Source organism: Bolinopsis microptera, chromosome 7, assembly GCF_026151205.1.
Source record: "Bolinopsis microptera isolate Bmic1 chromosome 7, MBARI_Bmic_1.0, whole genome shotgun sequence".
Taxonomy (NCBI): Eukaryota; Metazoa; Ctenophora; class Tentaculata; order Lobata; family Bolinopsidae; genus Bolinopsis; species Bolinopsis microptera.
In genome coordinates, this window is record NC_087078.1 from 5507338 (window position 1) to 5534314 (window position 26977).

The 26977-nt window shown below is 37.9% G+C and overlaps 3 protein-coding genes and 1 long non-coding RNA gene across 4 annotated transcripts; 3 read left to right on the top strand and 1 right to left on the bottom strand.

Annotated features, from left to right (window-relative positions):
- Positions 1 to 4089: 4089 nt before the first annotated feature.
- LOC134818592 (uncharacterized) lies at positions 4090 to 5953 on the top strand. The gene is made up of 4 exons (XM_063828233.1): positions 4090 to 4253; positions 4462 to 4548; positions 4772 to 4885; positions 5167 to 5953. The coding sequence occupies exons 1-4, from the start codon at positions 4196 to 4198 to the stop codon at positions 5277 to 5279; spliced, it is 372 nt and encodes a 123-aa protein (XP_063684303.1). The 5' UTR covers positions 4090 to 4195; the 3' UTR covers positions 5280 to 5953.
- Positions 5954 to 6126: 173 nt separating this feature from the next.
- On the top strand, positions 6127 to 6856 carry LOC134818353 (uncharacterized). Its single transcript, XR_010160637.1, has 2 exons — positions 6127 to 6289; positions 6394 to 6856. It is a non-coding gene; the product is annotated as an uncharacterized LOC134818353 (long non-coding RNA).
- A 2307-nt stretch (positions 6857 to 9163) lies between these two features.
- Positions 9164 to 25342, top strand: LOC134817842 (mesoderm induction early response protein 1-like). Its single transcript, XM_063827180.1, has 10 exons — positions 9164 to 9417; positions 12264 to 12353; positions 12679 to 12709; positions 16598 to 16713; positions 16849 to 16950; positions 17114 to 17167; positions 17302 to 17433; positions 17619 to 17740; positions 23513 to 23681; positions 24128 to 25342. The coding sequence occupies exons 1-10, from the start codon at positions 9175 to 9177 to the stop codon at positions 24173 to 24175; spliced, it is 1107 nt and encodes a 368-aa protein (XP_063683250.1). The 5' UTR covers positions 9164 to 9174; the 3' UTR covers positions 24176 to 25342.
- Positions 13565 to 14438, bottom strand: LOC134818487 (uncharacterized). Its single transcript, XM_063828077.1, has 2 exons — positions 14282 to 14438; positions 13565 to 14158 (listed from the first exon to the last, which is right to left on the bottom strand). Exons 1-2 carry the CDS (start codon positions 14426 to 14428, stop codon positions 13856 to 13858), a joined length of 450 nt encoding a protein of 149 aa, XP_063684147.1. The 5' UTR covers positions 14429 to 14438; the 3' UTR covers positions 13565 to 13855.
- Positions 25343 to 26977: the final 1635 nt, after the last annotated feature.

The following is a 26977-nucleotide window of genomic DNA, read 5'->3' on the forward strand; positions in this document are numbered from 1 at the left end:
TAATGGTTATTGGCCCGGCGCGCGCTAATTCGAGGAAATTTAGACGAGTAACATCCGTCAATTTCCCGCTCCGTGATGGCGTATTTTATTATATTCCATAAACCCTGGGGAACCCAGGCTTTACGTGGTTTATATACATTATGCATCCAGAATCCAGATATGGCGGATCCGCACTGTCACTCCAAGGAGTGACAGTGTCCAGTTAATTCCATATGGAATTTGAAAATAGTGTATATTTCTATGTATGTAGTAACCATACGTTTAAATTGTTTATGCAACCTGATATGACACAAATCTATGCAATATAGTATTACTAACTTGCGAAGTATCAATTAGTGCTTAGTGGATACGTACATGTCAAAATTAACAATTTACTTGATCAGTTCAGCGCCGCATGCCAATAATAATTTAATTCGGAATATTTTGCAAACTAACTAATTTTTGGATTTAGATTAATTCGATGTAATGGGTCCAAGTTACTGCGGACATAGTTCACTATGTGTTTACCGTGTTTGGGTGCCCATCATATTTTACAGATGGGGGCGATATTTTGAACGATTCTATTTTATATTCATCTATTGCTGTACTCTGTAAAATTTGAAAAGTATTTAATAAAAAAAAACTTTGCGCAGTTGTATGTTGTAAATTAGTAGGAATGTGGGTGACATTTGTCATTTGTGCTCACGGGCCACGTATGTACGCTCGCAGGCACGCATGCACCTCGTTTGCTTGACTCTTTTCTGCCTTCGGCACAGGAGTCATGGATCGATAAAAAATCTAAAACATTAATCAAAATTCTAGGAATGCTGTTTCCTATTCCTGTCCTTTTTCTACAATCTTGCTAAAAATCGTAAGGTCCAACTCCATTTGCAAGCTGAAATTTACCACAAAGAAGGGTCGTTTTTGGTCAATTTGCAATGTTTTTTTTTTTTTTCATGTCCCTGTTGCCGGGGGGGATTTTGTTTAGTTTTTAATATAATATAGATTAATCTCTATCTTAGTTTGAACCATGAAATGTCAAGCAAATCTAAAAAAGAAAATGCAGTAAAAATGAATTAATTAAGTTGTAATTTTACATATCTCATATTTACTTGAAATTGAAATGTAAAAATTAAATTGACTGTAAGAATACTTAGATTTTCTCCGAACGATGAATTAAATTTCAATCAAAACACTACTCAGTTAAACAACAAATTTCAGTTAGAAACAAAAATTTTAATTTTATGCCATTTATTACAGAATAAACAAGTTTACAATAAATCAATTTTGATATATAGGGGGGGGGGGGGGGGGGTGTCACGTCCGTCTATGTCCGCTTGTCTCATAGAATCCAAAAAGGACAGGACATAGGCGGACATAGACGGACATAGACGGACATAGGCGGACATAGACGGACATAGGCGGACATTGGCGGACATAGACGGACATATACGGACATTAATGGACACCTAAATTGCTAAATAAAATGTTTAATTTTTGCTGTTATATCATGTTTTTTGTCCGTTCGGTACCCTATATTTTCAAAACGGACAAAAATGGACAAAAACGGACTAAAATGGAAATAACATTTAGATGCTTCCTCCTCCTACTCTTCCTCCTCCTCCTCCTAGGTCTTCCTGATCTTCCTCAGTCCTCTTCCTCCTCCCCTCCTCAGTCCTCCTCCTACTCCTACTCCTCCTCCTCGTCCTCAGTCCTCCTCATCAGTCCTCAACAGTCCTCCTCCTCCCCAGTCCTCCTCCTCCTCCTCCTGAGTCCTCCTCCTGGGTCCTCCTCCTGGGTCCTCCTCCTCCTCTTCATTCTCCTCCTCTTCCTCCTCAGTCCTCCTCAGTCCTCCTCCTCATCCTTCTCCTCAGTCCTCCATCCTCCTCCTCAGTCCCCCTCCTACTCCTCCTATTCAGTTCTCCTCCTTCTCCTCCTCAGTCCTCCTCCTTCTCAGTCCTCCTGAGTCCTCCTCCTCCTCTTCTCCTCCTAGGTCTTCCTGATCTTCCTCAGTCCTCTTCCTCCTCCCCTCCTCAGTCCTCCTCCTACTCCTACTCCTCCTCCTCGTCCTCAGTCCTCCTCATCAGTCCTCAACAGTCCTCCTCCTCCCCAGTCCTCCTCCTCCTCCTCCTGAGTCCTCCTCCTGGGTCCTCCTCCTGGGTCCTCCTCCTCCTCTTCATTCTCCTCCTCTTCCTCCTCAGTCCTCCTCAGTCCTCCTCCTCATCCTTCTCCTCAGTCCTCCATCCTCCTCCTCAGTCCCCCTCCTACTCCTCCTATTCAGTTCTCCTCCTTCTCCTCCTCAGTCCTCCTCCTTCTCAGTCCTCCTGAGTCCTCCTCCTCCTCTTCTTCCCTCTCAGTCATCCTCCTCAGCCATCCTCCTGGGTCCTCCTCCTCAGTCCTCCTCCTCCTGGGTCCTCCTCCTCTTCTTCATCCTCCTCATCTTCCTCCTCGGTCCCCAGTCCTCCTCCTCAGTCCTCCTCATCATCCTTCTCATCAGTTCTCCTTCTCCTCAGTCCTCTCCCAGTCCCCCTCCTTCTCCTCTTCCTATTCAGTCCTCCTCCCCCTCCTCCTCCTCAGTTCTCCTCAGTCCTCCTTCTCATTTCTCCTAAGTCCTCCTCCTGAGTCCTCCTTCTGAGTCCTCCTCTTCCTCCTGAGTCCTCCTCCTGAGTCCTCCCCCTCCTCCCTCTCAGTCATCCTCCTCATTCATCCCCCTCAGCCATCCTCCTCAGCCATCCTCCTCAGTACTCCTCAGTCCTCCTCCTTCTCAGTCATCGTCAGTCCTCCTCCTCAGTCCTCCTCAGTCCTCCTTCTCCTCCTGGGTCCTCCTCCTCCTCCTCCTCCTGGGTCCTCCTCCTGGGTCTTCCTGATCCTCCCCAGTCCTCTTCCTCCTCCCCTCCTCAGTCCTCCTCCTACTCCTCCTCCTCGTCCTCAGTTCTCCTCATCAGTCCTCAACAGTCCTCCTCCTCCCCAGTCCTCCTCCTCCTCCTGGGGCCTTTTCCTGGGTCCTCCTCCTGGGTCCTCCTCCTCCTGGGTCCTCCTCCTCCTGGGTCCTCCTTCTCCTCCTCAGTCCTTCTCCTCCTCCTCCTCAGTTCTCTTCCTCCTCTTCCTCCTCCTCCTCCCTCTCAGTCATCCTCCTCAGCCATCCTCCTCAGCCATCCTCCTCAGCCATCCTCCTCAGTCCTCCTCCTTCTCAGTCCTCCTCCTGAGTCCTCCTCCTCCTGAGTCATCCTCCTCAGTTCTCCTCCTCCTCCTCCTAGGTCCTCCTTCTGGGTTTTCCTCCTCCTCCTTCTCCTGGGTCTTCCTGATCCTCCTCCTCCCTCTCAGTCATCCTCCTCAGTCATCCTCCTCAGTCATCCTCCTCAGCCATACTCCTCAGCCATCCTCCTCAGTACTCTTCAGTACTCAACAGTCCTCCACCTTCTCAGTCCTCCTCAGTCCTCCTCCTGAGTCCTCCTCCTCCTGAGTCATCCTCCTCAGTCCTCCTCCTCCTCCTGGGTCCTCCTCCTGGGTCCTCCTCCTGGGTCTTCCTGAGTCCTCTTCAGTCCTCTTCCTCCTCCCCTCCTCAGTTCTCCTCCTACTCCTCCTCCTCGTCCTCAGTCCTCCTCATCAGTCCTCAACAGTCCTCCTCCTCTCCAGTCCTCCTCCTCCTCCTCCTCCTCCTGGGGCCTTTGATAAAATTTGATAAAATAAGTTAAAGCTATTAATAGCTTTAGTGCGATTAATAAGTTATATTCCCTATATATATTTCGTTAAATAGGTACTGTGCCTACTGTGTACCCTGTGTAACTGTTTCAAAGATATGTTGACGACACAAATAGATCTGGATTTAGCGACCGGATTTGGTGACTGGATTTAATTAAATATTGGGAATATTTGTGAGATCTTTATTCTTTAGACCTCTTATATGTCCGCTGATGTCCACCAATGTCCGTCCGAGTCCGCCAATGTCCGTCCGGGTCCGCAAATGTCCGTCCGAGTCCGCCAATGTCCGTCCGAGTCCGCCAATGTCCGTCCGAGTCCGCCAATGTCCGTCCGTGTCCGCCAATGTCCGTCTGTGTCCGCCAATGTCCCAAAAAACACGTCCGTTGTCTCATAGAATCCAAAAATGACAGGACATAGGCGGACATAGACGGACGTGACACCCCCCCCCCTATATACTGAAACATCTGAGGTATATTCCTGAACTTCTTTGTTGCTATATACTACTCCTTAAAGAATGTCTTGGCACTTCAAACTCATACCTGGCCCTGCTATCATTGTCATCATAAAAGCAGGTACAGTTTTACATTTTAACTTACTCTAAATTTAAAGGCATTATTTTATTATCTGTTATTATTCATTACTTCATTACTTCTTCTTTATTCAATGATGATCTAATTGTCTCAACTTGTTTGAAAATGTTCTAATCGTTGTAAATTTTGAGTGTATCCTAGCTGTAATGACTTTTTTGTTCTTTAAAATCTGAAAATATGCCTACTCCAGTTTCTGTGGTTTGTAATCATCACAGCTGGAGAGAAGATAAAAAGGGCATCAGACCAGATCCTTCTGGGGATAGTTTGTCAGTTGGCTGTGAGTATAATTAATTTTATTGTTAAGTAATGCTAAAAAGTTGTATACATAAAAGTAAATTATATATTATACCAATGCAATTCCCTATCAGATTTACAGTTCATCACATTGGCAATCAATTATTCAAATAAAACAATTTAGATTTAAAAATCCCTTCATTGAAAAAATACCTTTGAGAATTCTTACTCCATTACATCGCTGTAATGGGAACATTATCTTTCAGTTATAATCCTAATTGCTGCAATCTGCACGGGTTTCTCAGTGGGAATTGTTTATGCTATTTCGCAATATTTTGGTGCCGCATGCTGTTACAGAGAACCACAACCACAAGCACCTGGTAAGCTGATCTAACAATTAGCCACACCAACTGTAGTTTATAATAACAACACTGCATAATTGTTTATTAGATTACAGTGAAATCAGATGTTTATTTCTTTCTGTTGCTAGTGAGATAATTTACCATTCCTTAATTCAAAGTAATGACCATTTCGTGTTCGGATGAAATAAAATAACATAAAAACGAGGTGTGCAATTTCCCATATTTGCACATTGCTTAGTGTTACAGCAATGTATGTACATGTTATCAAAAATAGTATTTCAACAATCTCTTCGTTTCAGGATATCATGAACTTGGCATTCCAAGTTACAGAGATGCCCTAAAATATGACATTCCACCAAATTATGAAGAAACTGATCCTCAAGCAAAAACTATTGTTTCCCAGAACATTTGAAGTATCCACATAATTGCATACTTTGCCAGCTTTAACTTCCAAGTTTCACCTGTGCAGAATACTTTCTGTTTCATGGAAACAAATATAGTAAACTATTGTCATGGTGGCCAAGTTTCATAAAAAAAAACATTACCAAGGTAGTAAAAATGTAAGCTTGGTGAAAAATGACCACGCTGAGTAAACTATGTGGTGACCCTCGAGTTTTTTGCTCTTATGCTACACATAAGGACCCTACAGAAAATGTATTGGATTAAGTCAAGGGATCGGATTGACAAGTATTGTTACTACCTTATATGGTTTTGCTGGCTACATTATTGTGGCACCCTTATAATCTTATTGATAAGTGTGACCCATATCAGCTTGATTAAGTTAGAAAGCTTTGATCATTTATAAATCAGTAATATTTTAGTCTTTTAAATTATACACTTAAATCAGTTTAAACTTTTGTCAAGTTTGCAGATGCATGATGTATTTATTATATTACAATTTTTAGATGTTATACTATACTACAGAATGGAGTTAGAATTGAGTTAGATGATATCGAATTTTAGAATATTTTTACATTTTTATTTTGTATGAGATATTCATATTTTTAAAGCAGTGACCATCAAACAATTTTATTAAATTTCACATTATATTTCAATATTGATTTTGTCCGATGACGGACTCAGCTTATCAGCTTCGTTTCATTTTATTGAAAAATTTGATCTCTACTTTTTATATATAAAATCTGTCAGAAAAACGTTGGAACTAAAACAAATTAGGAGAGTGTGTTCATTAAACAGTTGTTGCAGCAAAGGAATGTTTTGTAAGGTTAACATTCTTTGCCCCTTGATGGTTCTGACTCAGGTATAAGAAAATGTCAGAAAGGTTAACGATATTCAGTACTATAGAAGACCTGAGAGGTTGCAGTGATAACGCCTTAGTAGCAGATATAGATGCAGTGGGTAGGGAAGTGATTCTTAAGTATATTCTTGAATTGAGGGAAGCAGCCAGGATAGCCGAACTAGGTTTGTAAACTGAAAATTTCAATAAATTACCTTATTTTGACGTTTACTCTGATGTTGATCCTAGTTTACAACCCAAGAAGACTGCCACTCACCATCTCTCCCAGGTCCCCCAATAGTGTGCCCAGGACCTCCAGAGTTACCTGTACTTTACTTAAACTCGGAGGATGAAGAAGGAGAACAACAAGCTCGTCGCGCCAAATCATCTCGAGCACAGATCAAGTTTACTGCTCGCTTCAAAAACGAAACAGCTGGTAATATAGACCTAATTTGGAAGGATTATGATGGGAAAGAAGTGGTAGTTAGGCAGGATATCAAGCCTGGAGACCCTCACGGAGAATGTACTTACTTAACTCACCCTTTTATTGCTAGAGACAGTGCAACAGGGAAACTGAGATCTTTCAACTATCAGTCTACAACATCACTTGTTTTTGAGGGGCTCAATTTCGGTGTCCCTCATAATGCTGACGTTAATGTGACCATTTGTGAGGAAATTTCGATGTAAATGAAAAGTTGATAAGCTGGAGGAGTTTTTCATAATCTATCGTGGAAAAGTTGACCTTCAGAAAACGAGTAATTTTGAGTTTTGGATGTTAAGGGGTTTTTATTTAATTTGGTAGCTTAGAAAGTAAGAAAATCAAAGAAAATACGGCTGCAAACAGCACAACGGCAGCTTTCAGAGCAAACGGCATCGAATAATAAATAATTCAAGTTTAGACACAATCTACCTGACATTTTCCTTCAAAAGATGTTGCAAGACTTTCAATGAAGGAAATTTTGATTTGAAATTATAAGTTATATGAGTTATGACTTGATCATCTTAGATTCTTTATATTTATAACAGCATGTAAGACTGCGCCATATTGATTTTAAATCATTATTAATTTGTAAGATTTATTAGCCTATTACGAAAGTTATGTTACGATGTATTTGAGATTATTTTCTAGAGATTGTAATTGTTGCAGTATTTTTAGTTGTGATCTTCATGTAAATTTAAATTTCAGTATAAACTGAACTAAAATGATGATGAAGATTTTTATACCAGCTAGATTTATTGAATGTGATATTTGGTAATTGGTATGTATGAATTATATAGAATGTAACTGATCAACATTTAATTGATTATAGATTTAATTGCTGATCGTGAGGCATGCAGTCAGTATTATACAGACAACCTGCAATACTGTGGGAATACATCAATAATATAAGATGCGGTAAAATACAAATAAAATACCTGGAACAAAACTTAACAAACTAATCCGACAGAAATCGTATTAAACAGAGTAGAAATTTCAAAGTTCAAACTTTATTCGCACATTGTTATAATCCGCATATTATACTTATAATAATTATAATAGTTATAATTCAGGGATAGGAAAATGTCAGAAAGTCTGAGTATTTTCAGTACAATAGAAGATCTGAGAAGTTGCAGTGATTTTACTTTACTTGAGAATATTGGTTCAGTTCGGAGGGATGTGGTGCATGCATATATCCTAGAATTGAGGGACAACTCTAAGCAACTTGGGGCACTTGAAGTAGGTTTGTGAGCTACGAATAATTCTGATTCATATTCTGTTTTTATTTTCATATGAGTTTTGTCGGACTCATCTTTCAATAAACCAGAAGATGGCCGTTCGAACGCGTGCATGCAATGCTATAAGACATTTGTTTAATTATTCCTTATATGTGACATACGGTGGGGTCATACCTTTTCAGTTTCAGGAAATAAAAGTAATATCTGAGATGTGAGTTGAATATATTTACTTTTCAGAAGAGGAAGACGGTGAACGTCCCGCTCATCCTGCTCGTCCTACACAATCTAAATCATCTCGAGCAGAAATAAAGTTTACAGCAATCTTCACAAACGATACAGCTACTAATATCGACTTAATCTGGATAGACTATGATGGAAATGATGTAGTGGTAGGACAGAATATCAAGCCTGGTGGTTCTCGCGTGAAGTATACTTATTTTACTCACCCTTTTTTCACAAGGGACAGCTTGACAGGTGACTTGAGATCTTTTAATTATGAGTCTACAACATCAGTTGTTTTTGAGGGACAAAACTTTGGTGTGGGCTCCGGGGATACTGTTAAAGTTAGCATCTTTTAGAAAGTTTTGGTAGCATTGTGAAATGATATTTAATCCGAGGCTTTACTTTACCATTACTATTGCAACGACTGATTTTGTATTAAATGTTATACAAGCTTTAATAACAGTCTTATCAGAGGATTTGTTGTTATTCCAATTTTAAGTTTTAAATTTGTATCAATTAATAATTCTTTTGTAAATTATTTTCATTAATTATGGTTACCGCTACATTAATTAACATATTCCAAAAATGTATGTTATCGTGTATTTTAAACTAACAATTCAGTGATCATTTATTTTTGTGTAAGTAAATACATGTTAATTCATATTTAAGTATTTAGACTTTTAGAAATATTAATTTAATTGTTTTATACTGTTTAGCCAAAGCGGTACCATGGGTTTGAACGTTTTTAAGTTTTTTTATGTGTTTAATGATGATGTGTTTATAATTCGGTATTATGCTATTACTTGATTTTTATATCAAGCATTTAATTTATTAATTGATAAATTGAATTTTTATTTTGCTGTCGTCCATGTCTACTTTCGTTTGATAATTACTAGACTTCATCCTCTTTAAACTCTACCTTGATTTTATTCGCAGTTTTCACTGATCACTGATCCTCAAATCTTTCATCACTTCCAGATCCAGCTTCCTCAATATTCCATTAAATATTTGTAACTGTTTGTATATAAACTCTTAATGAATATTGAATATATAAACTTATATTTTTGTTATTTGTTTATATTATTAGTTTATGATCAGTTTATTATATTAGTTTATATTATTATTATATAGAATGGGAGACAGCAGTGAGACGATACCACAACTCCGTTCCAACAGATTAGTTCCGCCTATCCTAGAATCAGGGAGACTAAAACGCAAGTTATCTGTGGCAAGTTCGGGGGACGAGGAGTACGAACCAGTCCCTGAAGCTGAGGGAAAGGAGGGGATGGAGGAGGGGCTGGAGGAGGGACTGGTAGAGAGTGTGGATGATGAGAGTTCTATTCAGTGTGATGAGGATGAGAAAGATGACGATGAGGTGAGGGGTTTATGTTTGTAGATTTGTTTAAATGTGATACTTTTTATTGTTAGCAGCATATCATTTTCGATTTTTATTGTCATAGTCAAATACCTATTATATTTTATCCAGTTTAGCTTTTCTGTTAGATGGAAAAATACTTATTGATAACATTGTGTTTTTGAAAACCTTGAACAACAAAATATGTTACAATTTCAAATACAAACGTCACAAAATCTACTAAGCCTACAAAATACTACCAGTATATAAGTACCTAAATCAATAGCTACATCGATAATTAACTCACTAATAACAGAGACGTTCTGTCAATTTGTTCTCCAGTAATCTGACTTTTATAACTATCTGCTAATTCTTACGATGCAAAATGAAAAGAGCAGAATATCATGAAATATACGCCTGGATATTTCATGTTATAATTTATGGAAAAACTTAACAAGAAATATGTTACATTTTCAAATACCACATCAAAAAATGTACAAAATACTAAGAGTACCTGAATCATGTCAAAATTTCTCGATTTCAGCTCAAAAATTTAAAGAATTTAGCATAATAACCTAAAGTTCCTGGCGGAGCTCGTATGGAACAAAATGATGGTTAAGAGGAGGAGCTTTACCCTCGTAGATACTCCTAAGATATGTTACAAGACTGGGGAAATCTTTTTCTGGTTCCCCGGTAAGTTTGAGGGTGTCTTTGTGAGGGTTCCTTAATTTAGTTGTTATGGTGAACTGAACATTCTCAAGGTAATTTCCCTGAGCAAGAACAAGAAGGTAAACAGATCCGTACTCCTCTTTAGGAACTGTAGTGGTGACTGTGTTCTGCTTTCCACCGGACGGATCGAAAAACTTAATACCTCTGTTTGTTGCACTTGATCGCCAGCAGATGTTGTTTCTCATCATGGAGCTGGTGCAGAGAAAGGAAGCAACACCACCTGGTGCCTCGTTTACAGTTTCAGCTACAAGGGTGGTGACTGTCAGGGATCTCTGGTCGTACGTGTCCTCGAAACAGATTGGGACCTTGTACTGTCCGGTGTCTCCTGACCTCAGATCGTCTACAAATGGAATAGAAATTTGTTTTAGGGTTTGAATTTCACGTGATTTAGCCAGGGCAAGGTTCTCAGGTACTGTCTGAACTGCATCCATTCCATCAGGAATATCGTCATGAGGTGGGCTGACAGAGAGTTCTAAACCGTATTGAAAAGTTGGGGTGCCCTGACGAGCTGTTATCTGAATGTAAATGGCGTCAGAACCCCAAGTAGTACTTTTGTAAGTGAAAGGTTTTGCGAAAGGCTGAGGATCTGCTCCGGGTGTAGCATCCCTAACATTATCCCTAACTATCCTCGTCATGTCCGGCTTATTAGAGACTTTAATGTGCAGCCACGTATCCTCACCTATCTTATCTGCGTCCCAAGGCTCGTTCAGCACATACACCTTAGCTTTGAAGGACCAATTGTTAATCTCATTACACAGTGGTGCCCTGAAGATCTGGGTATCACCACCTTTAATGATCAGAGCTGAGTCAGGAATGTAGCTGAGTGTCATGGTGCCGTATTTGGTGGGTTTTGTGGTGAGGCAGGGATAGAGGAGTACGGTAAGGATTGTGAGCAGTATCATTGTTGCACAGCTCCTCTAGCTTGAAGGAAGATGCGTCATAGGATGAAATGGAAGATAGCCTAGAAGATAAATATAGTGAAAATCCAGTAACTACATAATAGTCGTGCTATAGAGCATGACTTAAAGTCAAGTAAATTACTGAAATCGCCTTTTATGCACCTTTTTAGCATTGGTGATCAACAACAGCATGTGCCAATTTTAGAAAATTTTACCCAAAAAGACTTAAGTAAAGGGTTGATGATTTTAAAATCCAGCAAATCAACCAAAGATATCATGAAATCATGTTGACGACATAAGCACAAAAAATGGCAAAATTTGAGTTGTAGTAGCTCTGTAGCTTCTTGAGAAATTATATCGACCAACTTCTTGAGAAATTATAATATGCTGGGAAATTTCTTCAGAAAGTTATCCACTGATCTAGTAAGTCAGCTTGTATCTAGTGAGCTATTAAATAGTTTCCACCCTTCAATCGTGCCAGAAAGATGGACACTTCAAAACTCGAATTTTATGTTAGAGTTAAAACGGCAGTATTTAAGCTGAAAATGAGATATCTTGGAAGATTACTGACAAAAAAGGGTCGAAAATAAAACGAAATTTTCAACAGCACGGCTAACACCCGTGCTTTAATTTTAAGATTAGGCTATCAGGGCAAATTCCGAAAGCCCCCGAATACATAAGATCATGCATTAATCTGTAATTCTTAGTCTCGTGAGTAAGTCTCGTGAGAGATGGTGGTTTTGTCAGCTGATTCAACTCAATCAACACGAAATAAAACAAAAGCAGAATTCTACATTGCACAACTGTCACTCTGTCAGTATTCTCATCTTCTTATCTGTTTTCACTGCAACTCAACACCCTGACTTAACCCTGACGTCAAACGCTGCATAGTAGGGGAAATGTCTTACTCATCGTCAAACTTCAATATCGCAGACTTTCTCGAATGAAATCATCGTTCTTTTTAAGATTTAAGAATGTTTGTACAAATTTACGACGGTAAGATCTGGATTATTGGTTTGATAATTTGTCACCTTCATCGTCTGTCTGGATTCTAGAAGCTTTAAAATGTCCATCACACTGACAGGAAATTATTCCTCCAACACAGCAGCAAGTTTGAATTTTCCCGCAATTTTTTGGAGGACTATTTTTTAAACAAAACAGAACTAACGACAACAGAGACCTTTCCTTAATGTATTATTTAATAATACAATAATTGTGTTCACTAGCAAATAACTGCAGATAGAAGATCTGAAGAAAGAGGGTGATATACCACTGGATGAGTTGATGGTTATGTACGGACTCAATAACAACGAAGAAGAAGACTTTAAGGTATGACCAGTATTATATTCGTTAACATTTAAGTCTTATAATTATTGTCAGTTCGAATTTTGATTAGCATCGAATTTAAGGGTGCGAAGCTGTACACAGGTCTACTGACCTTTATGTATAATGTAACCTCAATCAGTTATCCATATGTACAAGGCACCAAATTCAGCATTGTTCAGATTAAAGTCTTAAAATTAACGAGTGTTTTAGCGTGGTTAAATATTGCTGTTTGAGACGCGTAACGATGTGGGAATCGAGCTATGTTGGTTGTTACGAATACGGTTTTCTCTGTTGCCTGACAAAAATTTTACTAAATTTTTCTATTCAGGTAAAAGAAGAATCCCAAGACTCTGTTAGTGGTGAGTTTCGATTCAAGTTTCATATTCTCATTACCTATTTTTTGTCTTCCGTGGACGACGTCCTCTGGACGTCCCATCTTTGTTGTTTGTCTTTAACTCATGCGGTCACAAATTTATTCGCTTGTTTTGTAGCGCGCGATGCAAGATAATGTTAATCACAGCGCTCACGCGCGTTCTATTTTGGAATTCCAAAATAGAAAGTGAAGTTAACATAATATAATGAGCGTCAAGAAATATACCACATGACCTGTCACCTGATGATTTCACTCGACGAGTGTTACGTTAGAAAGAAGTGGGGATAGCCACAAATGAACAGGTACACTTTGTGAATGTGGTTTCAACCTGGAACCATTTAATTCAGCCATTGGCCCATCCTGCATGTGGCTATGCCGATTGTATTCCAATGATTTGGCAAAAATTTGTACCAGGGCCCAGGGGGCGAGTTCTTTGATATTTCCTCGGAAGATAAATTATACGTTTGATATTTTTCGTGGAAATGATAGTAGGTAGCCCTTTAAAAAGAAAAGAAAAACACAGGGTGGTGAGTAGGGGTTAATTTGTTGGCCGAACTACCGACAAAATAAAAACAGTTTTCAATCAATGCAGTTCGCGAGAGGTCAGAGCCCAGAGCAGTAAATATTTGGAAGTAAGCTGCTAGAAGGGAGTTAAGCCGGAAACACAAACTGCAGCTTAGGGGACCGGGATCACTAATCTGTTGGTCATATACTTCGCTGTCGCTACTTTTCCAATAATTAGTTATAAAGTTTCCGTGAGGTTCTGAAAATAATTTGAGATCTTTAGCAGAGATCAATGGATAAAAATTTGTTGAAACATAGAGTGAGTTAAACATCTCTTTAGGGGCGAAAATAATAAAATCTACTTTTATTATTATTAATCATTCGCTGAGGGTATAACAGACAGACTTTACCAACTAAATATATATAAATAAAATACAGAAGATTTATTAAAGTTAGATAAACAGGAATAATAACTATATAAATAGTTTGACTGAACATGACTGGGATATCCAGTGTTCAATATCTTAATTCTTGCCATTTTACGTAAATTTTTGGCCACCCTGTGTTAATGACTAATGTATTGTATTTTCCTCTGCGAAAATTAAGTCGTAACATTGATTCACCCAGTTCAAATCATTTTCACAGCCTGCGCCTTTTTCTCCAGATCTTCTTTCTTTTCCTCTTCCAGATCTTCTTTCTTTTCCTCTTCCAGACCTTCTTTCTTTTTCTTTTTCGGACCATCCTTATCTTCCCCATCTTCCCATGTTGTCAAGTCAGTCCAAGTTTTATCGGCATTGTCCTCCACCTTATCCCACACTTTCTTGCTGCTTTCCGCCACATCATTCCATGTGTCCGTTGCTTCCTTTGTAATACTGTCCCAAAAGTTTTTGGCGCCGTTAGTTAACTTACTCCATGTGTTACCCCAGAAACCCTGAATTTTATATAGAATCATTACTTAAACATTATCACAGTATAGAGATTAACATCATAATTTCCAAGCTCAAAATAAAGCAAACTGAACCTTGTTAAATTTTAAATCTTGGTAAATTCTTACCCTTTCTATAACAGTGAGTGCTTCATTTTCCAGGAGATTATTATCAACATTCTCCGTAGCATCTCTCTTCTCAGAACGGGACGTCTGAGACGTCATCCGTGTGAACAGAGTAAGAACCAGTGTCAAGAACAAAACTTTAGAAGCCATGTCTGAGAATAAGTGTGCAAGTGGGTTTTAATACGCAATAGAGTCTGAAGGTCTGAGTAAGATATGTGAGAATTAAGTTTCACGAATTTAACTCTAGGAAAAAAATTATAAATGATTTTTACCAAAAATAGCTGAAAGAGAACAGTAAAAAACTCAGCAAATTCACGGCTAAAAATCGAAAATTCGCGGCGAGCTCGCGGCAAAATGTTAAATATTTGCGGTACGATGTTACAACATTATTCCTCTACGGAACCCAACATGACATTCAAATCCGACCAGCACTCAACTCTAACTCCAGCGAGGAAAAATTGCTCTGAATTCCGACACACTGAATTCCGGAGGAGTGAACGGAATTCCCACTTAGGTTCACTGATTTTGAATTGAAGCTTAAGTTGAACATTTGGTAGATGATAAGATTGAAGAAGAAAAAAAGAACGAAGAAAGAACGTATACATCATGCAACTGAGTAAAATAACAAATTAAATAAGAAAACTAGATTTACATGATCTTCATACTAGCAAACCCCTTGGGTTAACGAACGCTTCAAACAAAATAGCTATGGCTAATAACCATGTATATTGTCTAATATAAACTTAGAACATCACTATAGATTACATGTAATATACAGTATAATGAACGCTTTTACATTAAGTTTGGTGTTTGATGAGGTTTCTTTGGTAACGACCGACAAACAATGAAACGAAGAACGTTTGTTGCTTGATGAGGTGGAGATATGTAGAATTAAGTACTCCCTGTACCTTTATAGAGCGAATAAAACATCTCTTTAGGGCAAAAAATAATAAGATCTTTTTATTTATATCATTCACTGAGCGTATAGCGACAGTATTCATAAACTACACATATATTTATAAATAAAATACAGAAGATTTTCTAAAGTTCTTTATGTCGAATACGTTAAAGATCTATTTCCAGACATGCTTTCTGCTTGATATTAATTTTTAAAATTAGGGTGACCCAGAATAATCACTATTGTATAAATAGTTTGACTAAACATGGCTGGGATATCCAGTATCCAATATCTTGCTATGTTACGTAAATTCTAGGCCACCCTATGTTAATGACTTATGTATTGTATTTTCCTTCTTCCAGTTTAAATCATTTTCACAACCTACACCTCTTCATAACCTCTCGTTCTCTTTTTCGGACCTCCTTTCTTTCCCTTTTTCGGACTTCCTTTCTTTCCCTTTTTGTTACCTTTCTTGCCATCCTTTTCATCCCAGTCTGCCAACCATTTATCGACGTTGTCGTCCAACTGGTCCAACAATTTCTTAGTGCCTTTCTTCGCATCTCTCCACGCATCTTCTGCGTTCTTCTATATTTTATCGACGTTTTTCCCCGACTGGTCCACCAATTTTTTTGCTGCCTTTCTTCACATCCCTCCACGTATCCTTTGCTTCCTTCGAAACATCGTCCAAAGTTTTCTCGTGGCCGTCTGATAGATCTTCCCATTGTTTGAATAAACTCTGAATTTTATATGGAATCAGTATTTTAACAGTATATCAGCAGTCAGGCTAGAGAAGTTAATAGATTAATACCAGTTGGACATTGACTAAATATTGACTAGAGGGTGACTCGGGCATCATCACAATTTCCAAGCTGAGGATAATGCAAACTGAACTTTATCAAATTTTAAATCTCAATAAATTCTTACCCTCTCTTGAACAGCGAGTGCTTCTCTCTTCTGAGGGCGCTTTGTCATCAGTGTGAACAGAGTAAGAACCAGTGTCAAGGGAAAAAATAAAAGCCATATCTGAGAATAAGTGGGCAAGTGGGTTTAATACTCAATTTGAGATATGTGAGAACACAGTTAAAGACTAGGGAAAACATTCTTCGTGATTTTTTACATAAAATCGTTGAAAGACAAGGGGAAGACAACTGTAAAGAACTCGTAATTCGCAGCTGAAATTCTAAAATTCGTGGAGAGATCGCGGCAAAATGTTACATTGTACTGTCATGTACACATTATATAACTGAGTAAAATAACAAATTGAATAATAAATGTCTCGAAACTATGTATATTGTCTAATATAAACTGATAACATCACTATAATAGATTACATAATATACAGTATAATGGAAAACTTTTACATTAAGTTAAGTAACCTTTGGTGTTTGATGAGGTTTGTTTGGTAACTTTTATATCGGCAGATACAGACAGCGCGGAGATGGAGCGACGGATGAGTATGTACGATAAAGATGACTGGAAGAAAGAGATCTCCGTTGGACCTGAGTTTCAGGCAGAAATACCAACACTCTTGGACAAGGTTTATAAATTAAATTATTAGATCAATCTCCAATAGATGCTACAATTCTATGTTTGCTAGATTAAATCCCACCACTAGTCTAACTTAAAACTTTTTCTCGTCCGTTTTTGTTTGACAACCGCCATTTTTACACAGGACAAAGTGACAGAAGAGGATGAGAAAGAAGAGGAGAAAGATACCCTCCTCTGGAGGCCAGACAAACTCAACTCAGAGGATTTAAACAGATACTTGTCAAAGGTTAGGGTTATCTCTAAAGTTAAATGAATAACTTCTTTCTCTTTCTCTTTCTCTTTCGTAGTGCATTGATTTGAAACCGTCCACAAACGTTATGAGGGTAGTAATTTAGAATTTTCAATGTTCAGAATAGCAGTATAATTTATTTACTAAATTGTACTTCAAGGTATACTCTTTAGACGAATTGCCGATAGCGGACGCCCACAGGGATGATGAAGAGGTTACAATTCTTTTCTTCGCGTTCTTTATTAAAATTACATTGGCTTTTCTAGGATTTTGGGGGTAATCACCATTAGGTAATAACCATGATTTAAAGATATAAATTTGTTTTGGGCTGACCTCTCCCTCCTGTAGGCACTGTTTAATCTACACTCGCACGGCTACAAAGTGGAAAACGCGCTTGAGAGGGCCGAGAAACAAGCCAGTTCTCGTAACAGATGTTGTGTGGGCGAAAACATGAAACCCTGGAGCGAGGATGAGTGTCAGGTAAGCCTTAAATCTAGTGTAAATCGTGTAACAAATATTTCCACTTTCTAGTTTAAACGACATAACATGGTCACATTGACCTTTCCTGAGTAATTCGCATTTTAATGTTTTTCTAGTGTTTTGGGGAAAATAGTAAACGATCTTTAAATTAAATCAAATTTTTAAGTGACCATGGATTTTAACAGGGATTTGAAAACGGATTAAAGCTGTACGGCAAGCAATTTCACTTAATTCAGAAGAACTTGGTTCCTAGTCGGACAATCAGCGAAGTGGTTCAGTTTTACTATCTCTGGAAAAAGACTGAAAGGTTGGTAAAGATTGGTATAATTTTTTCCCCAACTTTTACTGGAATTATTCATTAATAAAATATAGTATTTCTTACTTTATTTCTCAGGTTTGTTATCAAACTAGTTTGTTATATTAATATATTATATGTATTATGTATGTAGCTTTTGGACTTTGACCATTAATTATTAATTTCTAAAATAAAAGCAGCAATTGAACGTATTGAAAGTTTTTAAAACACTTGACTCCTAGCTTCCAACACGTTCAAAACTTTATATCTGACAGTTAATATACAGCCCACAAGAAATAATAAAACTAACTAAGGACATCCCGAAAAGTATCAAAGCCCCGCACCAATATTTTAAGTATTCCGTGATAAAGCCGGCTAATCCTTGCCCTGCAAAACAAAAGGCTAGAAACCCAATGAGCCACGTTCCTCCGATTAAAATTTCTTGATCAGGAGTAATCCTCCCATTCCTTTTGGTCTGAACACTTTTCATTGCTGTGAGAGTCGCAATGGTGATCAGAGGGTCTCCAAATCCAGCTAGAAACGCTGCTGGAAAGGCAATGTAGGGAGAGTTATCGTACAGAAAAGTGATATATTCTACTGGGAACATCAGGAGAATTCCTGCTCCAACGAACACTGACCCCAGAGCCATCTGGGTGTAAGGTGATATCTTAGGTCCCTTCATCAAGTAGGCAGACATCAGGCTCCCTGAAACCATTCCAACCGAGACAGTCCACAAAACCCAACCTCCAGCACTGATACTGACATCAAAATAAAGGTTAAGGTAGGGAGTAATGGTTATCTGTAGGTACCCGTACACAATGTTAACCAGCATAGTGCTTATCAGCGGAATCAATATTAGCGGCGATAGTCCGGCTTGCTGGGCATTGCTCTCCTTATCGGACCATGTCCCGTATACGAGTGTAACTTCTCCGTTCTCACTGTCCGATGTTTCCTCCTTAATCAGGGCACCCTTCTCCTCTTCTCCTGATATCACGTGACTTTGACAGTTCGGTACGAACGCTGAGGTCAGGATAATAGGGAGAAGCAACATTGCAGTGACCAGGTAAAAGGGAGCGTTGTAGCCGTATGTATCGTATAGTCCACTCCCCACTGCAGCTCCTGCCCCATGACCAGCATACACCCCCATCTGGATCAGAGAGTTCACACTGTCGAAATCCCGGCCGAATTGTGACCTGGTCAGATCAATCAGGAGTAGACAACGGGGGTATCCCAGGAAACCATTGTAAATCCTCAGAGCAATGTTCAGGCTCACTAGCCAGGATTTTTCTAGAGGGTAGTGGTAGGAGAGAATACATCCGGCGGGGTATATCAAGTTCAGACATTGGTCAAGTTGGAGGAGGGTTTTTGGGGTGCAGCGGCTGAGGAGGAGCTCGGTGGTTCTAGTAAGGTAGGAGAGCAGGAACCCGCAAAACATGCTTCCTCCAATCATACCGATATACTTTCCTTCCACTGATTTCTGAGCGAAGCTATCTGCTAGGAAACCGTACCTGAAAATAATAGATTTGAATACTTGTTTTCCCAAATTAGAGGATAATTTTCTTTTCAAAATCTTTCTCCCAATGTATTGGGTGGGTCTGGCTACGAATAGATAGGTGATATATTTTGAAGAGGAACTGATTTAATCGCTGATTCAGGGCTGATGATGAAGCCAAATGCGTCCAACAATTAAGTTTATTTTTTAACTACAGGATTTTTAATAATCTAACCTGACGGCTGCCGTTAGACTACCACTAAATGACACTATTAAGATGGTACATAGCGTTAGAAACTCCGATAGTCTATATTGAGTCTTCAGACACATTTCCTGCTCTTTTGGAAAACCTTATCTGAATTTGTTGATAATGGCAAAAATGTGAAATAATACAAAATGAATAATGCACATGTCAGAAAAAGAGGTCGCCGAAATTATTGAAGAAGTTTAGATAATTTTAGAATTTTACATGGTTTTAAACTTAATTCGTTGATAAGAAGTGTTTTATTTCAATCTTGAGTTGCATTTACAGTTCTGACACCGCCGATAAAAGTACAATTGTCAAATGTATGTGATATGTATAGTAATTAACTTATTTCATGGCTCATGCAATAAACCTCATACACCAACAAATTTTTAGACCATGAGATAGCTCCATCTGCCGTCTTACGCAACAGTCTGTCAATTTTGCAGATAATAGATTTACATGAACGTAGATGAACAGAAAATGATGGTTTTGTTAAGATTACCGTCATCACTACAACAGTACAACTAAAATCTGAGACATGACGAATTCGTCAATTCAATTTTACGAGAGATCCCATCTAATCTGGGAAAACAAAGAAAACCTTAAATAGCTCCTGTTTAATTCAATAACAGCTCGGATTTAACTCGCAATTGAGGTTGCTCAACGCAGCGCCCCTTTTTATATCACGATTTCTACTCATGCTGTGAAAACAGACAATTAAGTTAAGGGACTGGAAACTGAAAACTAAGTTACTGGGCCATCTGTTAATACTTTATGTCTCCTTATATTTTATTAGATTACATTTGAGTTGAACGCAGTGAACTGGTCCGAGTCTGAACATCTGTGTTTCTAGACTTGACTCTAGATTTACAATTAAACAGTGTACCGTGGTTATATTAACTGCCGCATATTCACCTTTAGATACTTGTTACATCCTGTAACTGGGACTTTTTGTGTGTATATTGCAAATGCAACAGCAATATATTAATGAAACCAATGCGTGTGAGACTGAGTTCATATGTGAAGTAACACGAAAGTTTTAGGAAACGCAAGTTCCAATTCTTAAACAAAGTATTTTAACTTATCAGAGGGAAGGTTTGCTTTTTAATTCTACTCATTTGGTTAACAATTTAAACAAAGAACTAGAGACTTTTTGTGTGTATATTGCAAATGCAACAGCAATATATTAATGAAACCAATGCGTGTGAGATTGAGTTCATATGTGAAGTAACACGAAAGTTTTAGGAAACGCAAGTTCCAATTCTTAAACAAAGTATTTTAACTTATCAGAGGGAAGGTTTGCTTTTTAATTCTACTCATTTGGTTAACAATTTAAACAAAGAACTAGAGAACGAATAAGGAGCGTTGATACTATTACATGTATGTATTAATACATGCTATAAATATTAAATTTTGATCAGAGGCAACAAACCCAGGATACATCTTGAATTGTCTGTTAAACACAACAATCGTGTAAGGCAACTTCTCTGTTCAATAATACAACCTGAAATTACTTAAAGGCTGCAAATTTGTGGCATCGCAATATTTACAAAAAATTACCTGCACCTACATGTTGCCTCTGATTTGAATGCTGTGTATGTTAAATATAAAATTGTTGTATAAATTATAAATCGTCAATCATACATATAACACTATAACAGTTGCAACCCAAACTCGGAACAGGCTGAATGTAATCAATGGAAATAACCACACTAGGGAAGGAATAGGAGATGGCTTCTCTCTATCTAATGAGAGAGTATAAGTAGTAGTAGTAGTAGTAGTAGTATGTAGTTACAATAAGTAATAAGGTCTTAGTTAATAAGAGATCTTTACGACACCATAACGGGAATGGTGTAGAAGCAACAATACAGATAATGCAGTCAGAGTACTGGTTCCAGGTGGCTGAGCTTACACTTTAAACACTGTTTAAGTTTCATGGCTTTACTTTTTAGAGGAGTCACAAAACGAAACGAAAATACCTTTACAAATATTCAAACAGTTCTAAGCTAATTTTTTCCCTACTCTTGCCGAAGGCAAAAAGATCGGAGGGAATAATGAATAAGTAATCGGGTTTGGATATATGAGATGGTCCGACGGCCCTGCGTTGATGACAAAAGTCTGCTCCTTCGCAATATAGACCACTCCCCTATAATTATGTGTATAGGAAGAGTCTGTTATGCTGCGCGCGACGCTAGCCCTAGCCATGCGTTAATTAATGACAGTAAAATTCCTCCTTCGCAAAGTTATTTTCCGCAATTTTCTGGATTCATTTGTTGTTGATGCGCGGCGCTACATTGATCAAATAAATCGTCAATTTTTACCATGCACGAATCCCACTTATTTATAAAAAACATAGTATGTAAATATGTTGCACTTTTTTTCCAGTCACACTTTTCACTCAAAAGAATTAATGGTAGAACTAGAAGTACATCGTAGGGAAAATTGATCGTGCGTGGTTTAAGTTTAACCGCGGCGAAATTCTTGTTATTCTGGAAATTCGGAAAAGTTTGGAAGATTATTTTGATTATTCTTTTCCATTAAAAATCAGCTGTCTTAATGACAGCTTCGAAAATAATTAGCTTATCTTAAACATATCACAAGCACGACTGTCGCCCTTATACCTCCCACTATTATACCCCTTTACTGTTTCTCGAGGCATTAATTAAGACTCATGATTAGTCGTTCAGTAGGTATATTTTAAGTTGAAAACATTTTTAGTTTAAACATTCTCATTCAATGTCAAAGATGACAGGAATATGAAATAGTAATGTGGAGATTTCAAAGAAATTTGCATAAAATACGCGACAGCACTGGGGGGGGGGGAGGGGGGGGGGGCCAATGGCATAAAATGGAGACTTTTTCATTGGGAAACTCTTTTCTACCATCATACTCAATAGAATTATTAACTTCAAAAACGAAGATAAGCCAGACCCAATAAATCAACTTGGTTTCGCTAAAGGTGCCCAAACATATGACCATATATTAACGCTAAACACCATTACATTAAAGTACAAAAAAATGAAAAAGCTGTTTCATTTTTTTAAACGCTGTTTTTGTCGACTTTCGAAAAGCCTTTGACTCAGTCTGTCGCGAAGAACCTTTCTTAAAACTACTAAACTAGCAAAGTTAGGTATAACCGGTAAAACATTTGACGTCTTAAATCACATGTACAAAAATAGCACAGGTTAAATTAAACTATCTGGATTTGTCAACGAAAAGCTTGGCATTAGCAAAGGAACTGAACAAGGCCACCCACTTTCTCCAGATCTCTTCAAGATATACATTAGAGATCTTCCTCCTCAGCTAGACCATGAAAACTGCCCGAGACTTCTTAATCAATTAATCAGCCACCTACTCTGGGCCGACGACGGCTCATTTGTTTCACTGGCCTTCCAAGAACAAAAGAACCTTAACTTAGACTGGCAGTGGTACAGAGGCTTAGCGCCACTCCTTACGATTGACCCAGATCTTTCTCCGCCGATCATGCTACAGCTTTTCATCTTAAAATTAAAAAACACGTTGAACCAGCTGCAAAAAAACACTCAAACGTTATAAAACCACCCAAAAAAACTTCCTTATACACAACGGTATCAAAAGTCGTCTTCCTTCACAATCCACAAGACCAATGGGTAGCAAAATATTCACCCCTCATGTCATATTAAAATCGGAACCCCTGTTTTAAGACATATTGTCGTGAAGTACATATATTTATTGTGAAGTATATATATTTTACCAAAACCCATAATTGGGTGGACCGATGCCAGTATCTCTCTTAAATGACATACTGCAAATAAATATAATGAGCAACATGACGAACATGTTAACTTAGTTATATAAACATTGGACCAATTTTGGTATTAGTCCAATGTTGGCTAATAACAGTTTTAAATCTGTTAATTTTTTAAGCTTAGAAGATAACACGTTAATATAAATCATAATATTAATGCTATATAATGTTTAGTTTAGAAGGTCACGCACGACCCCCCGCCCCCAGAAAGCCACACCCCCCTTTTAGCGTAATTCTCCTGATAGTTGTCTCACCCAGGTACGACATCTTCATCCAGTACTACAGACTGGGGAGTACTCGCTTCATCTTCAACCCGGGGCAGCCCCTCGACCTGGACCGGTCCAACTATGTGTACAGCTCACAAGAACAGCACGATCTGGCAGATGTGAAGGAGGAGGCTTCTTTGGAGCACCCGTCCTTACAGATGGTCAGTACACAGGGATTTAGTCTAGAAAATCTGACGAAATTCTGGTTCTAGAGTCTAGACCAATATCTGGGTTCATATCTCTAGAGTCTAGACCAATATCTGGGTTCATATCTCTTTTAAAGGTGTAAGCAGTGAATTTTGGCACACGCTGTAATTTTGATGAGAGTTTCCCACCATATTCCGAAATTCCCTTTTCTTATCAATAGAAAGTATAAAGTATTTACATAGTAGGCGTTAACGGGTGATAGTATCACTGATACTCGTAAAATATTTGTTCCAAATATTATACCGTCGACACTCGACGAGTCCAATTTGAGCGCGTCTTGGTAGGTTATAATAATAATCCTTCAAAGTAGGAATAGGCGTCGTAGACACTTTCCCTGAAATTCGGAAAGATCAATGCCGGAAATTCATGTTCAACTCCAAATTAATCGTATTCCCTACAGGGAGCTCAAGCAGAAGCGGACACAGTCGGTCCCAGCATACTACCCTGAGGGACACAGGAAATAACTAAACTCCATCACACACGAATCTCTTTGGCAAAGTCTCTTCAGATCCTAATAAAGTCCCGTGAACGACCTACTGTGATTTTAACTGTTATTTATACCGTTTGCGCACAGGAGTATACATATTACAATATTATGTAACATTAAACTATATAAACTAATAATTGTTAAACGGGTTTGTGTGAGAATAAAGGCATCGGTTTTGTTAGAAAGCTTTTCGGCCACGATTTATATAATTTAAATTTGATTAATTTGTTACCGTACCTATTCAGTATATTTATATCCACGTTTCCTTAATAAGTAGAGGTGAAGTTGGGATTTAATATGGGTTTGAGTTTAAAAGTACATGTCCTTTAGTGACCACTCGACACCTCAGCTAAATACAGCTTGAAGGGTCCCACATACAGAAAGTTTTTAATTTCCTCGCAGATCAATGTTTCCTCCCTAAAATGTTTGTTATTCCTTTAAAATAAAAAGGTCAGGTCCTCTAAAAATGTCTTTTTTGGCACCAAATTTCCTCAAACATTGCCTCGCAGATTATCAGGCCGCCTTTCTGGATGTGGGAGAAGGGTTCGTTTAAATCTTATCCTGAAAGAATTTTATAAACCCGCTTTTTCTTCGACGTGGTCATGATTTTCCAAAACTGTCCGAAATTAGTAAACTACACTGCCAACATAAGCGACTGCTGTACTGCTGAAATAATGCATGTTCATAACTTATTACTATTTGATTGCAGTGGAGCTTTGCAAGGTTGAGCGTTTGTTAATAGTAGTGTTATAGTATCCAATTATTGCGGACTGCGGAGTTATAGAATTAAAGTAAAAATGCTGCGGATAATGATGTATATAGCTTGAAGTATTTGACGATCTTATGATAAAGTATGTTCATAAAATTATAATAGAGATGTCATCATCTGGATATTTTTAGAGTGATCAAGTGTTAAGACATTATCGACGTTACCATTTTTACTTGGTATTGATGTCGAAAATTGCAGTCCATCTTTCCATAAAAGCGCAGATAGTGGATTGATATTTTGTATCAGGCACAATACAACTATAATATTGAGAGTGCACCTGTTTATAAAGTGGTACCGTATAAATTTATGATAATATTTTGTTGTACAAACTATACAACCAAATTAAATTCTTATCTTTAAAATGAAGTTGTCCATTGTTCAATCATGAAATGATATGATGAATTGAGTATTAGAGTTTGGATACCTGAATGTAAATATCCAACATTTGTCACGAACAAATTATTGTAGATTTATAATATATTATGATAATCAGATAAATAATATTAAGTATTATTAATATATAATATATATATATTAATAATATATTATTGATATCACAATAAATTCAATTTCAAAACGAGGTCTCTTCCAATACTACTCAGTATAGTGATACTGATGAAAATCGATATTATCATATATCATATCGCATTATATGCAAATATGATTCAATCATAGATGGCAGTGTATCAGAACAGGATCACTAATGAAGATTATCACAAAAAATGTAAGGATAGGTTAACATTTACTTTCAATTTTCAGTTTTGTATATCACGTCATGCGCTACTTCGAGAACATTAGCTCAAAGAGCGAATATTTTCATGATACCATCATTGATATCGTCATGATGCTACAAATCAGGCAGTATTACTGCAAAACCCGGTTAGATCTAAGTTCTTATGACGTCATTAAAAGTGGGTGGAAAGCTATTTGAAGACGTCATAGTGTCATACTGATACGTTCTCGGAATTCTTGAAAAGGCCAAGCCCATATTAAAGACGCGGCTAGGCTTCTAAAAGGTGCTAAGTAGGCTAGAATAGTGTTGTATTTTCTGTAGCTTTGAATCTTTATTGTACTAGTACAGTTGGCTCCCGATATTTTATGTACTCCTTTCTTTTATCTTTGAGTTTGAGTTCTATTTGCGCGATTTTGTTTGAATAATGTAAGTTTAGTTTTATAATTATATCAATGAGCGTGTAACGTATACTCATATTATAATGTCACTGATACTCCGATGGCAATTCATGAGCATCAATTCAACTACCACATAGACTTCTATCATCACACATCAGAGCTTCCTATACAAATTGGTTTTCTGAAACTTCAAGTATTATACTCCTACTATTGCAACTGTATCTCTATTATAATTCAAAGAATTCCCTTTGTATGTATTTACGACCGCCCACGTGCAAATCAGACGAGAAATAGGTAGTTGCGTAGTAACCATAGTAACGAGGATTGTTACACGGACGTGCACGTGCAATGATTGTTTTAACGTCATTTTAATCGGTTTTGTTGATATTACGGCTACGCTGTGTTTAGTACGAGCGCAGCAACATTTTATTTGGCTGTATCTTCGGTGGGGATGAAATATGAATACTTTTTGACACGATTAAAACTGACTTCCAAAGAATACTATTAGGTTCCTCCCTGTGACCACGGGCTTTCTAGTATTATATAATACTAACTTTTACTACATTATATCAGTTTTACACGATCCTCACTTTTTCAAGATTTATTCATCCCGAATAATCAGGGATCATGTAAAATTAAACCGGATTCAGCAGGATTACTTTACAGTTTACGTCTAGTTCTACCAGTGGTCAGTGACAGTGCATTCCAAATACATTTACTGAGAATAAGATTACGAATCAGGATACAGATAAGGGAAGTAATATCACCATTAAATTAAGAACCTCTCCGAAAATAAGGATACAGATAGGGAACCTCCCCGAAGGTTTTACGTAAATCACAGCTGTTCATGTCATGGCGGGAGT